At 37.0% G+C, this 18,514-nt stretch overlaps 1 protein-coding gene across 1 annotated transcript; it reads right to left on the bottom strand.

Annotated features, from left to right (window-relative positions):
- Positions 1–4,692: 4,692 nt before the first annotated feature.
- On the bottom strand, positions 4,693–7,283 carry fzd8a (frizzled class receptor 8a). The gene has a single exon (XM_067377374.1). The coding sequence runs from the start codon at positions 6,951–6,953 to the stop codon at positions 5,214–5,216; it is 1,740 nt and encodes a 579-aa protein (XP_067233475.1). The 5' UTR covers positions 6,954–7,283; the 3' UTR covers positions 4,693–5,213.
- Positions 7,284–18,514: the final 11,231 nt, after the last annotated feature.

The raw sequence follows: 18,514 nt of genomic DNA, 5'->3' as shown, positions 1-18,514 counted from the left end.
AAGTAATTGAGTGGACGTACTGGCGTGGTGACATACATAAAAATGGCCCCCTGGGAATGATTTTGCATGACATCAGAAGGAAGTATCCTGTGTGAAAAGATGTAGATGTTCAGTTTATTCTGTGACCATCATCATCTTTTGTGTTAAAAACAAATTTGTCAATAAACTGTTTGGCAATTCATTGTGATTATTCAAGATGTGTCTCATCTGTAATTTGTTCTCTTGAACCATAAAAACAATAAACACTGAGTTGTTCACTGCAATATTACATGTCTCTTTTCTTTTTGGAAAACAGCAAATGTTTACTTTAGAATAGGGAACATAATCTGAAGTAATATTGCATTTATTAGTGATAAATGTGCCTGTTACCTATTAATAAAGGGAATATTTCAGTTATAAATAATTTGTTAGTATATAAATATAACTGAAATATTCCCTTTATTAATAGGTAACAGGCACATTTATCACTAATAAATGCAATATTACTTCAGATTATGTTCCCTATTCTAAAGTAAACATTTGCTGTTAGAAAGACAGTGTTTCTCTGCAAATTTAAATGTCTGTGTTAAAATGCCCATTCTATATTTATTTCATACTTATAAGCTACATATTCACACAGTGTATTGGAAACTTATAAAGTGTGTAATTGACACAATACAACCTATTAGTTTGTTTTAATTTTAGCTAATTAGTACATTGTTAGGACAGAAACAAGTATAAAGGGGCTATAAGACAAAAATAAGACGACAGCCAATAAAGGCCTTATAAATAGCTTGTAATGGCATACAAGTACATAACTAGTCACTTACAAATGCAGTTATTAGTCATTAATTAGTGTCTAATTTCTGATCCTTAAAATAAAGTGTTACCTATATTTTAATACAGCCAAATTCCCAATAAAATTGTTTCATCTATATGTTTTTGTTGTCAGAACAAAACAATATGAAATGGTGACTGAAATGTGGCCCATTAAGTCATCACTTACACTAACACTAAATGTAATAAAATCATTCTCACGTTTTTTTTTTTTTTTTTTTTTTCTTTAGTTTGTATTGACATTTTAATCAGGTCCTTGACCGACCAGGCAAGTAAAATTCTCTTTCAAAAAAATCCACTTATCCCGGACTAATTGAAAAGCGTTAGTGTAATGTTAAACCAGCGCTAAATCCTGATTTATAATTGAGACGTTGTCTGACAAAATCACAGTACACATAAGAAAAAGACAGTTGCTGTGGTTTATGTTATAAGTACACGTAAAATGATCACTCAGGTTAGGAGCAATAGTATCTATTTTATGTGTTCTCTGACAGAGTGCACAGCCTCAACTGAATGCGCTGCTCCTCTCAGCCACTCACGGAGCAGAGCAGACGCAGAGAGAGATGCGCCTGCGGCAGAGAGAGGGAAGCAAGATCTTGCGCTTGTGCGGCAGTTCCGGTGGGTCTCGGAAGCTAGATCAGGTTAACAAGTATATTTGTCACAACGTGCTTTCTTGGAAAAAAGTTGCAAAAGGGGTCTGAAAAGTCGCTAAGTTGGTAACACTGATGCAGCCTTCTGGAGGTCACAGCCCACCGCTGTCCAAAACGGCATTACAACAATTTGGCACTGGCCGGAGGCAATTACCAAACTGGTTCTGTGTGTGTATCACACCCATGTACATATTTAACGACAGCAAATCAAAGTTATAAATTATGAAGGCTATATTCTGGTGGTATATATATATATATATATATATATAATATATATATATATATATATATATATATATATATATTTATTTATTTATTTATTTTTTTTTAGTATTATTTTTCTTCAAAACTTAAAAAAAAATAAAAAAAATAATAATAATGCCAGTAGGAATAAAATATAATGCTTTTTAATTCCATTTTATGCCTTAATTTTTGCAAAATTCATTTAATGACTTTTAATTCTTTTTAATGCCCTGTGGATACCCTGTTAATGCATTTTAGTGCACAGAGTCAAAAAGAAAAATTAAGGTTGTTTTTGTTATTACTTATTAATGGTGAAATCTTACCCTTAAATGCTTTGAAACCAAGAAACCTCGTTGAAACCTGCCTGTCGCCCATATGTGCAGCTTCCACGGTCACTGCTCTCACTGAGACTCAATGCCCTCTGCTGGCAGGAGCTGATAATGCACTCCTCTGGTTTCAATTTTTTTTTTTTTTTTACAGTAAGTAGCATTGGTCGCAGGTGTCTAAAATCTATGTTGTCTTTACATAGTCAGGTAAGGCTTGGCTAAATAATAGTTTAATTGTTTTAACTCTTCCATGTGTATATTATCAATCAAATCGCTACTAAAGTATTTCGGACTCGCGTGTTCAGACCTCTGCTGGAGCAGCGCGTAGACGGTGTTGTCACGTGCTCTCTGTTACTTTTCTCAGCGCTATTGAGTAAAGACAAATCACGGTCGTTTTCGATTAGCTACTCGATGATGCTTTATTGATTGATTTTATAGAATTTAATGAGTAGAAATTTCATTTGTATGTGAGATAACAATCTTTGCATTAACTACATTTTAAGATGTCATATTTAGTTTAAAAAATGTCACCAATAAGGTATAATAAAGCGTCCCTGAGACTGGATTGCTGAGGGTTTGAGGAACACAAAGTTAGTAACATTTCCAGCTTAATGGTTTTACTCTTTCTGTGAAGCGAATTAACATATTCCACAACAGATTGAAAGTTTCGTGGCTTTACAGTTATAATATTGCTGAATTCGCAATTATTACAAAATATTTTTAATGTAACCTTATTTCAACAATTATGTTCTGTCAACGACACATTTACATTTGAATAATGGGTGATCTGCAGAATATGTTATTTATTCTGTAAAAATACTTTTAATAAACATTTCAAGACTTTCTTATAAAACAAAACTTTCACACACAATGCACTTAATGTTCGTGTATTGCGCTCGGATGTATAGAAATGTACATATCTGTACTGAATTACAGCCTCGAACTAACTGATAGTGTAAACAACCTAAGAAATCATCTGATAATGTGTAGTATATAAAATAGTAGGCTATTTTATTTAAAACGACAAAATCTTGCAAATTAAGCTTGGCAAAAAATTATGTAGTTCTACACATTGTCCGTTAGGTGGAGACACAGTACATCTAAATAAGTAGCCTAGTTATTGTTATAGGAATGCACTCTGAAAATTGTTTCAAATATTGTTCTTCACTTTCTAAACATGTCTTATTTTTATGAAAGATAACTTTACACCGGTGTTCATTATTTCCTATCTTCTCTTTTCAAAGTATCACAAATCCACCCAAATGTTTGTTTTGTGTGTGTATAAAGGTAAAGATGGAAATACCATATTAATTTTTTAAATGAAATGCTCACAGAAATGGGGAAAATGTCTTATAACTCTAAAACTAATCATTTAAACTAACTTGACTAAACACTCCTAAAAGTACCACTATGTAGGCCTACTGACTTTCATAAAAGGCCAGAATTTTTCATAGATAGTTGTATTAAGAGTCTAATTGAGAAAAAGATTGGAGTAAATGATTTCTCATCAGCACTCTGGTTTACTTGGAGTTAGAAACACTACAGAATGCTGGATTAAAAACAACCCAAGTTGGGTTAAAAATGGACAAACTCAGTGGTTGGGTTAAATGTTTGCCCAACTATTGTTTAAAAATTGACTATATGTCTGTCTTAAAATAATCCCCAAAACTCAGACACATAATTACTAGAAGCAACAATAATGATTAAAAAAAGGCAATTTAATAAATGTTTGTTTAATTATTATTCATTAAACTTATTTTTTTTTTTTCTTTTTTTTTTTTTATTTACTAAACATTAATTTCCAACATATTTTGGGATCATTTTAAGCAAGCAATGCAGTAATGTGTAAACAGCACGTTGGGAAATCACTGACCTTGGGTAGTTTTTAACCCAGCATTTTTTAGAGTGAAAGGGTCAGAGAGGTTGATTAAACTCTGGCTTAGTTGGTTTAGTTGTATGCAAACCAACCATTTTACCTCGGCTAAAAACATTTCAAGTTACATTATATATGTAAAATGATGGACTCAAACCTATAACCGTTTCATTTTGCAACAATTTGTGTGTCATTCTTTGTCTAAGAAACTCCACTGGAGTAAAAGAGAGGGATGACGTAAGAGACCACCTGTAGGTTTCCATTCACTGCTCCTGTGAGTGTAACTACCATTAATACCACATCTGAAACTCAAAAAGGACGTTTTGATAGTGTTAAAAAAATTAAACTGTCACAGGTTCTCTCTAACAAAACATGGCGGGGCCCCCGGCTTCAAAAAATTTCTATAACGTCGATCAAAGGACAACGGTCTCAAATTAAACATAAAAAAACCTTGGCGCATCAGTCTAAAAGGTTCTATCTACATGGCACCTTTATTCCAGACTTTAAAAGAAAGATCAAAGTTTCCCCAGATGAAAAGGACCCGTTTCCTGCATTTAAACCCCATTCCCCGGCCCTCTTTTAGTAAATTAAGTAGCAAGCAAGTGAAGGGTTCAACAATTACGGAGATTCTCCAGCACAAGGCCCTCGTCTCTAATTAGGCCTGGAAAGAGTTTCTCTCAACAGAACTCACAAAAGCATCTTTGCAAAGCATCTTCAATGGGAATGACCACAAAGAGCCGCAGAGATGCGGAGCACTCATTACCACAAGCTTCAGATTCCTCCAAAAAGTTTTTATTGTCAAAATAAAAGTCATATTTGCTTTGCATGTGGCATCTACACTATATACAAATGTACAATAATTTTATAAATCTTCTTTTATACACAATTTACAAGTTTATATAAATACATTTCGCAATAAAAAAAAAAAAAAAACAAAAACAAAAAAAACAACCCGTATATATAATAATAATAATAACAATAACAACAACAATTGGGCACTAAGACATTAAGGCTTGTTTAAACCATCTTTGATTGTTCAGACAATTCAAAACTTGTCGTAAAAGTATAGGAGACAAAATGCTGCAAGTTGGGGGACATGATTTACTCCACTTGAACAATGTAATGCCCAAACTCTCCTTAAGAATGACTGATTGCATGTCATGTCCATATCAATAGAATGGAATTAGCGAAACGCAATAGTTTCAAGCAGTTCTCCGGCTGATAGAAACCATCAACAAGTTCATTTGTATGCAAATGACTGAAAGACAAAGAGACCCCCAGAACAATTAACAGGGTTTTCTCGTGTCAGACCTGGGACAAAGGCATCTGCTTGGGGCACGACACTGAGCTGGCGGTACCGGACCTCCACGTTAATCCCGTGCTCACGTCACTGTACATGGAGCCACCGGAGCCCTTGCTGCCCCAACAGCAGCGCGTGCAGAAACTCCTCCAGGACTCCAGGGTCTTCCCGGACCAGGTCCAAACTCCAGAGGTGATGCCCACCAGAAGGCACATGAAGTATTTGAGCATGAAGACGGCATAGTCCGGCCTCTTGATCTCCTGCTCCAGCAAACACGAACAGTTATGCGTGATCTCCCAACTTTGTCTGTTATGCTGCTCGTAGAAGTAACACGCCACGATGATGGTGGCGGGAACCGTGTAAAGCACCGTGAAGATCCCGATTCGGATCATCAGCTTCTCCAGTTTGTCAGTTTTAGTGCCACCCTGCTTAATGACGCTCCTGATCCTAAACAGCGACACAAATCCAGCCAAAAGAAACATGGTGCCGATGAATAAGTAGATAACGAGCGGCGCCAGCACGAAGCCCCGCAGGTTGTCCAAGTTCTGGTTGCCCACATAGCAGATCCCGGCGACCGGGTCGCCGTCCACCGAGCTCAACGCGAGCACCGCGATGGACTTCATGGACGGGATGAGCCAAGCGGCCAGGTGGAAGTACTGAGAGTACCCCGCGATGGCCTCGTTGCCCCACTTCATGCCCGCCGCGAGGAACCAGGTGAGCGAGAGGATGACCCACCAGATCGAGCTGGCCATCCCGAAGAAATAGATCAGCAAAAACACCACGGTGCACAGCGCGGGGCCGGTGGTCTCGTAGTGAATGTGCTCCACGTCATACTCCCGGTTACAGGCCACTTTTTCGTGCCCGGCGATCAGTCGCACGATATACCCAATCGACACAAACATATAACACGCCGAGAGGAAAATAATCGGGCGCTCGGGGTATTTAAACCGCTCCATGTCGATTAGAAAGGTAGCGACCGTGGCGAAGGTGGATATGAAGCATAACACCGACCAAAGTCCGATCCAGAAGGCCGTGAAAGTCCGCTCGTCCTGGGTGAAGTACGGGTTGTGACACGGCATGGCGCAGTTGGGGATCTGACCCGTCTTGACGCGGTTGTACAGCGGGTGTCGGTCGCTGTTCACCGCCACCATCGGCGCGCGGCACTGGCAGCCCGGCTCGCAGGGTTTAGTCGCTTTGGCTCCAACGCCAACTCGCCCGCTCTTCTTTTTGTGTGGGTTAAAGGCTTTGCTTGGGTAGTTGGTGGGTTTGGACAGCACCGGCGACACTGTGGTGGAGTCGGTTCGGTTGTAGTCCATGCACAGCGTGTCTGGAGCTCCCTGCACGGGCAGCAGATCGCACCTCATCCGATCCGGCCAAGGGAAGCCGTACTGCCGCATGAGCGGGGCGCAGCCTGCCTTGGCTCGCTCGCATACGCTCCGGCACGGCGGCAGGGGTTTCTTATAGTCCTCCAGGCATATGGGGGTGTACATGCTGCACAAGAAGAACTTGAGATCCGGGGAGCACTGGATTTCCACCAGAGGCCAGAACTGGTGCACCTCCAAGCCGGCTTCATCCTGCGTGTCGTGGTTGAACTGGTTGGGCATGTAGGTGTAGTTGTAGCCGATGCCCTTGCACAGAGGAACGGCGATCTCCTGACAGGTGATCTCCTTGGCCGTGGTGCCGCTCGAGCGGGGCAGCAGGGCAAGCGCGAGGAACAGGTAAATCCCCAACAGGTAGCACTCCATCCTTTCCCCCCCCCCCTGTCAACACAAGCGATGCAGCTCTGGAAACAGTTCAGTTCAGATCTCGCAGAGCAGACCCATCTCCGCTTCACTTGTTTGGCACGGAGTTGCGGTTGGGTTGCATACCGAGAATAAATAGCCCTCGGGCGGGCGCAGGCAAAATGGCTGAGGGAATAAAAGCAAGCGTTTCGTATTTCCTCTCCTTATTCCTGCTCCGGCGTTTTGTTAAAAAATAAAAAAAAATAAAGGCGCGTTTCGGTATTCAAAACTTCTCTGTTAACGAGAAAACTCCCGGTGTAAACGCGTTTTCTTCATCCGTGGTGTTCACGAGAGCCTTTCTCATACAAATCAGTGCTGTCGAGTAGGACGCACTGAGTATAAAAGACAGCCGGACAGACACGCCCCCCATGCGCGACTCGCCAATCACAAAGCAGCGGGGGCGGGTCGCCGCGACGTGTCAATCACGTTTGCTCAAGGTGTACAATTGCAGAAAAGGAAACACAAATTAGATCAAAGATACAAGTTTATGCCTGAAGAAGGCAGATCTAAATCAAATGAACTATAAAGAAGTAAATACAATTAGCATTTGTATTGAATGGTTTTATGCTATTTGATGTCTTTGTTTATTAGCCTTGCATTGGATCATTTCTAAAAGATCAGACTATTATTCAATTGTTATATATATAGAATTTTTTTTTTTTTTTTTTTTTTTTTCTCAATGTTTGAAAAAGCATTAATACACCATATTATATAATATTAAATGTATATAATACATATTATGTGTGTGTATGTGACCCTGGACCACAAAACCAATCATAAGTCGCACAGGTATATTTGTAGCACTAGCCAACAATACATTTTAGGGGTCAAAATTATGGATTTTTCTTTTATGCCAAAAATCATTAGGATATTAAGTAAAGATCATGTTCCATGAAGATATTTTGTAAATTTCCTACCGTAAATATATCACAAATGTATTTTTGTGAGGGGATATGCATTGCTAAGGACTTCATTTGGACAACTTTAAAGGTGATTTTCTCAATATTTAGATTTTTTTGCACCATCGGATTCCAGATTTTTAAATAGTTGTATCTCGACCAAATACTGTCCTAACAAACCAAACATCAATGGAAAGATTATTATTCAACTTCCAGATGATGTATGAATCTCAATTTAAAAAAAAAAAAAGACCCTTATGACTGGTTTTGTGGTGCAGGGTCACATATACACTCTATATACATGTTTTTAAAGATTGTATAGCCTACAGTATTCAACATTTGAAGTGGATCAGAACCTTTCATCAAAGTTATCCTAAAACCTTCTTCTTAAGACAACTTTGATGAACTTTTTTGATCCACTTCAAATGCTGACTACAGTGTATATATATATATATATATATATATATATATATATATATATATATATATATATATATATATATATATACTTTTTATTTAGGTTTTTGCATTCACTTAAATAGAACAGTGAACTGTGGTGTGACACATTACTTTTTAGAAGTACAGCACATACATAGTATTTAAAAAAAAAATCTGCTTGTTAACTAGCTATATATGTATATATAGTTTCTTTTTTTTTTTCTTTTTCTTTTTTTTTAAATTCAACTGTTTGAGTTTGTGTCTTTGGGTTCAGCTGCAATTTCATCAAGAAATGTTTACTGTTCATGACTCATTATTTCAGCCTATTATTTTACGAAACTCTGCATAGATAAAAAAGTATAAAATACAGCAACAGTCCATCTCATTGGACCCCCTAATGTATCGGGGTTAATTTGTGAATGATAGGGCCTGGTGGGGGGTTGTCCCGCTGGCAGAGCGGGGAGTTGATGTTTTAATGGAGGTGTGGATGCGCGGAGCTCCTGCGGAGGATGTAATTACTGCAAACTCAAGAACAAGCAAAGCAGTTTGTTAAACAGTGGCAGTGGACAAGCAACCCCTTCCCCCAACTCATTATCACGGCCGTCTTAAAGGAAATGCAATGTCATAGTAAAATTAGAGAGCGTAAAACAAATGATTAAAGCACTCCCTCACAAATACGTTCACGTTCAATAGCTACAGAAGGAGTTTTTTAACAGATTTTTGTGTGTGATCTCTTTGAACTATTGTTCGGTGCCTTAAAAGGCCCATACGTCCATCAGAAGTAATTGCATTTACCTAAATGTAATATGTATAAAGCTGTTTCCTCTGCTACGACTGTTCAACGATTTCCATTACAAAGCTGCAATGACGTTATGGGACATCACAAACTCCAAACCTGTTGTGCTGGTTTGTTTTTCTTCGCTTTGAGCTCCGATATCTCGATAATTATTTTTTCTCCTTTCTTTGCTAAGGATTTAGGAACAGGTGTGCCCTCTGAGGCTTGTGGCAAATGCGGGCAGATGAAAAGTAGAATCACTTTCACTGATTATGTCCATTATTCCCCGAGCCATATTGATTAACAGGAAGATAGAGCACACTCTAGTCTCCAGCAGTTGGAGCGTAACCTTTTACCCTGGCTCTATCCCAGCTCCGGCCGGGCTTGGGTTACATAGTGCCCGGGCATTCCAGAGTACAAATGGAATTAGTGCATCTGTTCGAAAGTTAATTTTCAAATCACCATTGAATGAGTCTTTAGAAAGAGCTGAAATGGTGGCCGGTGGCTATCAGCCAAAATAACACGCCTTCTTGTGTAGCAGTAACACAGGCCTGCGGATGCTTTGTGTGCTTATTATTATTATTTCTAAAGCGTGGATTATGAAGCTTCAGATGGGAGTTCATTTGTAGAAGCATGAGACTCTTTCCCAAATAGTATTCCAGTAACGCAGTGTGGAGCTCTACATGAATTCCTTTTGTAGTTTTTATGCAGTCAAATTGTTTTCGGACTGTATTTACTAAATCAAAAAGTAAATGATATTAAAGAAATTAAGATCTACTTACAGTGTTTGCGGCAAAATGTTGATTACCACATAAAATAATTAGCATAAACTCTCTCAGTATTTTTTTTAAGTAAATATTAAAAATCATAATTACAGTGGACACTTACAGTATGTAAACAGAGCCATGTGCTCCACTTAAAAAGCATAAAGTCATTTTGTTAAACTCTTTAAATGAAAATTTCCTAAAAAAGATGTATAATTTGAGCTGTAAAAGGTCTAAATATGTATTTACCCTCAGAATCTAAGCCTAAACATACTACAGTAAATCTATCTATCTATCTATCTATCTATCTATCTATCTATCTATCTATCTATCTATCTATCTATCTATCTATCTATCTATCTATCTATCTATCTATCTATCTATCTATCTATCTATCTATCTATCTATCTATCTATCTATCTATCTATCCATCTATCCATCTATCCATCCATCCATCCATCCATCCATCCAATCTTTATCTCATTAGCTCCAGCTACAAAAATTTCTCATTTTAACATTTATTATACTGTCCTGTTTACTTGCTTTGTAAGTACCTGAATGTAAATGCTGTGTTAAAAACAACCCAAGTTGGGTTTAAAATGGACAAACCCAACAATTTGGTTGTTCTGACCCAGCGACTCGGTTAAATGTTTGCCCAACCTGCTGGGTAGTTTTAATTAACTCAACTATTGATTAAACATGACTGTATTTCTTGCTTAACCCAAAGTATGTTGGAAATGAACATTTATATGTTTAATAAATGAACATTCATTAAGTTAAATGAATAATAATGAAACAATACACATTTATTTAATTGCATATTAATAAATGTCCAACTTATGATTGTTATTGTTGCCTCTACACTCCAATAAATGCTGTGCTGTTTCAACCCAACTGCTGGGTTACAATTTTAATGTCAAAATATAACCCAACAGTTGGGTTTGTCAATTTTTTACCCAAATTTGGGTTGAAACAACACAGCATTTTTTTAAGAGTGTAGTAATTATGTCTGATTTTTAATATCAACCTATTTTGGGTTATTTTAAGTCAGCCATAATGTCATTTTTAAACAATAGTTGAGTTAAAAACTGCCCAGCACATTGGGCAAACATTTAACCCAATCACTGGGTTTGTCCATTTCCAACCCAACTTTGGTTGTTTTTACCCCAGCACCTTTTAGAGTCTAAAAGCTAAGTCAACTTATTTTCTGTAGTAATCATTATGCCTGTGGATACGGCTTAATTTGTATTGAACTTGTAACATTCCTTTAAGGTGTAATTATTACAGTTTTACAATTTTCACTTAACAATAATAGCTCAAGTAATCTTGTTTCCAGTAATCACCTTTCAATATAGTAATCCTAATGACATTGAACATGTTAATGAAACACAGTCTGTGTGTGTAATCCATTAGCATAGTATGTATTGATTGGGTTCAGTGTGATTACATCTGCAGGAATCTTATCAGAGATGTTTACGTTTCATTAAGGCTTTCAGCCAGACTAATAGAGCGGAATGTGTATTTGCCTCATGCACTTTAGTACACTTAAAACATCTATCTCGGGTATAAAGAGTGAGAAGGAGTTAGATATGAAAGAGAGAGTCAGTCATTAATGCGGGCCGCTCAGTGGACAGGTAATGATTCACTGCGATCTGCTGCGAAACTCAGATTTATGGCTCTTGCTGCTGTTATTGAGTGACAGAGAGCATGTGAAAATTGTTCTTCAGGGCTAGTTGTCTTATACCTGATTTACCTGAGGTCAAGAGGAGACACTATTGAGATAATTAAGCTGTCAGAGAACATGCATTTTTTTCTGTACCATATCCTGCTTCTCACCTAGAAAATAAGTAGCTCTGTTCCAAGATGTAGTGAGCTTAGCAACATTAGACCTTCTTTTGGCCAAATTCCGTGAACGCAGGGGCCATTCACACAAGAGTTGTTACTTTCTTGCATTAAAAAAAAAAAAAGAAGCTAAGTGAAGAAAAAATAAATCCAAGATTGCAGACAAACTGATATGCACTTTAGAAAATATTTACCCATTTTGACTCAACATTTGTGTAGGCTATTCTTTTAATGCTTATTAGAATATAACATGCATCCAAAAGCTGAACAATTCTGCCCCAGCAATGCTCCACTTGATGCTCCACTGGAATCCACTTGAAGTTTTTTAGTTTTCAGTATGCATGTGTTAAGCTGGTGTGTTCCAAAACAATGACAAAATTCACATTTGTGAGATATAAGCATTCAAAACTTAGTCTCTCACTTCTGCTAAAATGGATCACAGATTTTCATGACATCACATCGCACTTCAATATTGTATAAATAATTTAGCTGCTTCTAATTTGTGTTATCAGTAATGCACAGTGTTACATTTTCTGTGATTTAGTGGTTGTTTATTGCATTATTATAGTGTTGTGTGTTAGTCTGATGGTGTTTTGTCGAGTGAATGACCCTGTGCACAGTTTATATACAAGTATTGGTCATGTTTTATGGACAAGCCACTTACAATGAACTCTGACTCATCATGTGGTTTTATTGTTGATCAGTACATAGCAGATTTTGGTTGATTTGTATATTAACATAATATCAATTAATGAAATATACAAGTTGTAAAATACACAGGCATCGATATTCCATCAAGTAATACCGGAAACATTATTTATTTATTTTTTTACAATGAATTTCTGGCAACCACTGCTGACATAAAATTTAACAGGATATTTTAAGGCAGCTCTCTCGATCTTTAAACAGAGCTACGATGTGTTTGTCCGCCACTAAATCAATTAACAGCCTTGTTTTAAGGAACAAGGGTGTGTTTAGGAATTGTTTTGGTATGTTTGTTCTTTGACTTTGCCCAGGCCCCCACATTTCTCCATAGAGAGATTGAGGTGGGGGAGGGCGGCCCTGCCCCCCATCCTCATCAGCACGTGTTTTCTTTGGGCTTGGCAGCTAATCAGTTGCAGGTGGGGCTGGAGCCCCTCTTCAGTCCCCTGAGGTGGTGGAGCGCGCTCCCTGGGTGTCCCCTCACCTTCACCTCATTACCTTGACAAACAGGGGCCGGCCCTGCTAATCAATCCACCGCTGAGAGCACACAAGACATGACATCCTTCTCATAGATCCGCTCGCTGTGTCTGTGTACCTCAAATCAGCAGGTTATTACATACCATAGAGCGTGCATCAGTAAAAACATGGAGCGTGGAGCGCCGACTGACAGTGTTTTGACATAAAGTTAAGATTGTATGTAACTTCTTGTTGCAATTGATAGAGTAATGTTAATTCAAATTATGCAGTGATTAATGCTCCTGAATACAGTTATTGCTGCATTGCGTGATATTCTGTTTCTGCTGCTGTGACTGTACTGAGGTGTGGGGAAAAAAAAATAATAATAAATAAATAAATAAATATATATATATACATATATATATATATATATATATATATATATATATATATATATATATATATATATATATATTTATATATATACATATATATATATATATATATACATACAGTACAGTCCAAAAGTTTGGAACCACTAAGATTTTTAATGCTTTTAAAAGAAGTTTCATCTGCTCACCAAGGCTACATTTATTTAATTAAAAATACAGTAAAAAAACTGTAATATTGTGAAATATTATTACAATTTAAAATAACTGTGTACTATTTAAATATATTTGACAAAGTAATTTATTCCTGTGATGCAAAGCTGAATTTTCAGCATCTTTACTCCAGTCTTCAGTGTCACATGATCCTTCAGAAATCATTCTAATATGCTGATCTGCTGCTCAAGAAACATTTATGATTATTTTCAATGTTGAAAACAGTTGTGTACTTTTTTTTTTTGCGGATTCCTTGATGAATAGAAAGTTCAAAAGAACAGCATTTATCTGAAATACAAAGCTTCTGTAGCATTATACACTACCGTTCAAAAGTTTGGGGTCAGTAAGAATTTTTTTTTTTTTAAGAAATTAAAGAAATGAATCATTTTATTCAGTAAGGATGCATTAAATCAATCAAAAGTGGCAGTAAAGACATTTATAATGTTACAAAATATTAGATTTCTTTTAAAAACATTAAAAATCTTAGTGGTTCCAAACTTTTGGACTGTACTGTATATATATATATATATATATATATATATATATATATATATATATATATATATATATATATATATATATATATATAGTAGGGGTTATTTGTCAGGTGTTACTTGCTTCTAATATAACCTACTTTTTTACAATTTGTGACATAACATAACAATGACCCAGTAATCCTTATTTTAATGATTTTTTTAATGTTTTAATCTATATCATGTATATTAATTTACTCTCTGTAAAACATTGTTTTGCAGTAGCTTTACAAGTCTGACTCCGTTCACTCAGTATCTGTTTACCTGGACTATGCTGTATGAGGTTACGACACTTTGGGTTCAAAGGTTGACTGTCACCAACCATTAGAAGAGATATTCATAAATAGACTAAACTCATAAATATGACTCTTATCTTTACCTCTGAAATGTGTTTGATTATTGTGCTTTTAGAGAAGAGAAAATGCATTTTATTTAATAAATGTATATTCTATTCTCAAAACATTTAGGTGTTCTGATGTAGTTAAACAGAATATTTAATAAGTTTGTATGGGACTTGATTTTTACCCATTGGGAACACATTGGTTCTTGCAGAGTTTGGCTGCATCTGAAATCACATACTCTGAGTATGTACTTCTTTTGAATAACTGTTTACTTTGCCCCCGTTAAAAAAAAAAAAAAGTATGTTCTATATAGTATGAAATCCTGTACTACATCCATATTGTTATCTTTGTCACTTAACCTGCCAGTGTCAGTTGTGTCACTGCCAACTCCTCTCCCATGGCCTTATGGGATAGTGAAGTGTCCATCAGATACACACTTCAGAATCTCACCAGAGATACTTTTCGCCTAGAGTTTAATGAATACTGTGACATACTACTCTTTTTACATACTTTTTTTTTTTTCACTGAAGAAGCATGTGATTTTACATGCAGCCTTTGTGTTTAACTCCAGAATGGAAAAAGATCTGAATGTAAGTGTGCTAATAGTGAACATTATCTAGTAGCCTAGGTGAAAAACCCAAATCTATGGAAACTTGTTTCCGCCACTAAATAAAAAATTAAAAAAGGTAATTGCAACTATTTATCTCGCAATTCTGACTTTATAACTCACAGTTGTGAGTTTGTTCTTGCAATTCTGAGAAAAAGTCAGAATTGTGTGATTTAAATTTGCAATTGCGAAAAAAAAGTGAGAATCGTGAGATAAAAGTTGCAATTGCCTTTTAAAATTTTTATTTCATGGCAGAAACAAGCTTCCATACAAACCCTCTTCCCTTCACTCACTCATTTCATTTGCTCCAGATGAATATTGTTGGTGTTACAGGGCTTGAATTTCGGCATGGGATTGCGCGTACTGCGCATAATTTTACTAATTTCCACATATTTTGTTCTCACATGCAAAGTGTGCACACATAAAGCCACCTCTTAGTACTAAATTGAGTTCTTTTTCGCTGCTTATTGCACATAAACAGTCAAATACACACAAAATAATGTCAAAATGAGTGTCTTGCTGAGTATTCACGTTAACTCAGTCAATTATGATTGAAGTGAACATAAACAGTTGAGAAATAAAACATGTGTAACAGTATAATGAATCCGTGCATCAGGTCTTAAAGTGACAGCAGCCTAATAAACTTGCTGCCTAATTATGAGATAATATTAAAAATATCTTTTTTCCCCCATGTTATCGATGTCGAAATTGTGGTTGTGCTGAGTGGCTAGTAACTTTGAAAAACCACTAGTCACAGAGGCTGGTGAGCAAAAAAGTTAAAGTCAAGCGCTGAACTTCACTACTATAACTAGATTGGTGGATGACTAATGAACCATCCTGACCCAACCCTACTCTCAACTTACTCTTTTTGTCCGTCTTCATTTCAGGACAGTTGAAGAAAGGCCACGCTGATTTGAGGAAAGACAAAGAGAGACACGTGGAGAGACAGAAAGGAAGGGAGAAGAGTGAGAAGGTAAGGAAGAAACTTGAGGTAGCAGCAGTACAAAAAACGTCCGGAAGGCTGGAAGCAGATGTATAATAATAAGACGGCCTCGTGGAGTGTTGCTTATGCGGGTGTATTTGTTTTCTTGCTTCATTCTGTCAAACCTTTCCTGCTCCGTGGGCAAGAACCTCCAGCAAATCCACCCCGGGCCCCCTCTAATGCTCATTAGCAAGAAGATTAAGACATGTTTATTTACACGCTAAAAGAGTGAGTGGGTAAACAGGAGGGCTTATTTATTAATTTACCCTTAACGTTGAGTGCACTTGACAGGCTGGATAAGAGGGAATTGATGCGAGTATGCAGGCTGCGTTTGAAGTCTGCATGGGGATATCTGCCGAGGGTTGAGGTGCCGCACGACTGCGAGGTGATGGAAGCAAAGTAACGTTTCCGGCAGGGGGGTCAAGATAGGCCCATCCCTAGGAGACCCGTAATCGCCCACGATTGTGTACCATTTCACTCGGGAGATGAAGACACCTCTGGATTTTTGTTGCGTTTTCTACGCCCACATCGCCTCGAGTGGAAGAGCTTGTTGATGGATCTGGCATCTTTTGAATAATACATGCCCTGGATAATGACTAGCACAAAGACCTGTTCAACTATTGTTGATATGACTGTCTCGCTCTCATCTTTTGCTAATTGCCAGTAGTTGCGTCTTACAGTACGGGTACGGGTGAGATAAGAAAAGAAACGTTATAGATTTACTCTACGTTATCACTGGGTGAGCGAGGGTTACTGTGTAAAGGTGTGAAAGGAGGAATAAAAGTTGCCAGAGCAGAGAAAGTTTACAACTTCAGGTGTATTTATCGACCTTTGAACAGTAAAAACAGTAAAGACTATTGACCTTCAGGTTCAGTAAGCGTGACAGTCATGCACGGCCAGGCTTTGGATGATTGCTTCAAAACCAGTTTCCAACAGGACAGATTGCTTTATATTTATGAATTCGTTTAGCATATTAACCAGAACAAATGAGGAATACTACGATGGAAAAATCTTTGTGAGGATTGTGTCCGAACTAATTCAACCCTGAACCTGATGATCTGTTAAGCTTTCCAAAGAGGGTTTTGCAGTTATGTCTTTTCATAACAGTTATGCATTTTCATTTTATTGTGAATTATTCCTTTAAGAATACAAAACTCCATATTGACCCATATGTCAATATAAGTGAATATTGGAGGCTGCTTCCCCCCTCGATATCCAGGGTAGTTATGGCCCTGAATTTGACCCAATGAACGCACCACAGGGAAACGAATGGGATAGCTCTTTTTTACTCTAAAAATTCTACATTTCAGTATCAGCGTGATCATGCAAGATTAATGAAACACACACCCAACTCTGCACTGCCTACATGAGAAAGTACAAAACACACAGAGGCAGACAAGAACATTTCAGATTAAAGCAGACTGCTTCAATTTCACCCTATATTGTAATTTGGCAGATGACAATTAGGCCATTTCAATTTGCATAACGACAGGAGGTGTTTATGTTTTGTGTGCTGTTGGCTAAATTAGGTTAGCACATGACAGTGGCTTCCTTTGAGTGCTTTAACATGGTGTGATTTCATCAAACGAGAGGTGAGAGAGTACTAAATGACTCGTTTAAGACAATAGATCTTATCTTTTAGAGGTACAATGTGGAGTCACACGTCATATCTTTGTGTATTTATTGACTTGAACTAAGGGCAGGATTGTCTGTTTGAAGCAACGATATGTCCTGTCAGCATTAACAGTGGCTGTGGTTGTGGTGAAGGGGGAAAAAAAATCAAATTAAACTCTCAAACTGACTATTTTGCCTCATGAGAGATATTTAATACAGAATTCTAAGCCTATATAACAACAGAGAGTTACATATACCACTATATATATATATATATATATATATATATATATATATATATATATATATATATATATATATATATATATACTTTTCAGCTAGTTGTTTTAGACTAAAACAGCCATAAAAGACACATTTTGTCTTCTCAATTTGATCAAATCACCATATATATGTCCAGAACAAATAAAAATGACACTAGTTACATAACCCTCTCTTTTCATGTAGTGCTGCACCTATGATTAAATCATAAATATACATACATATAAAGAGTATTTTGCTTTGCCATCATCAACACTGGGCAGTATATGGCAGACATGAACCTCAATCCTGACCATGGAACAGGAAAGTGATGTATTTTTGGTGTTTTTACAATAAGTAATGAAAGAGAAGGGTAAATGTCTCAACCTCAAATCAATAATGCTAATAGGTAATAATGAATTTGATTTTACCTCCACTTCTCTTGAGTTAACCACTGGAAAGTGGCAGTATGCAGTCGGTTTGGTACTAAGCCCACGCTAAATTTGAATACCACAAAAGTGACCAGTCTAAATGGTTGAGAATTTTTCTTCTTTTTTCTAAATATAATTTTTGTCAGGTAACCTAAACAATAGCTTGATGTGGTAACATCTAAATCAACTTTTCCCCCATGGATCTTCTTATATAGATGTCATTAAAATAATAAGTAAAATACACTACAGTGCTACTAAATCTGTTGAACAGAAACAAGCAC

The sequence above is a fragment of the Chanodichthys erythropterus genome, chromosome 23 (genome assembly GCF_024489055.1).
Source record: "Chanodichthys erythropterus isolate Z2021 chromosome 23, ASM2448905v1, whole genome shotgun sequence".
NCBI lineage: Eukaryota > Metazoa > Chordata > Actinopteri > Cypriniformes > Xenocyprididae > Chanodichthys > Chanodichthys erythropterus.
This window is presented reverse-complemented; position numbering and strand designations above follow the sequence as displayed.

Coding starts and splice junctions, on each gene's coding strand:
- fzd8a (XM_067377374.1), bottom strand. CDS start 6,953: ATGGAGTGCTACCTGTTGGGGATTTACCTGTTCCTCGCGCTTGCCCTG.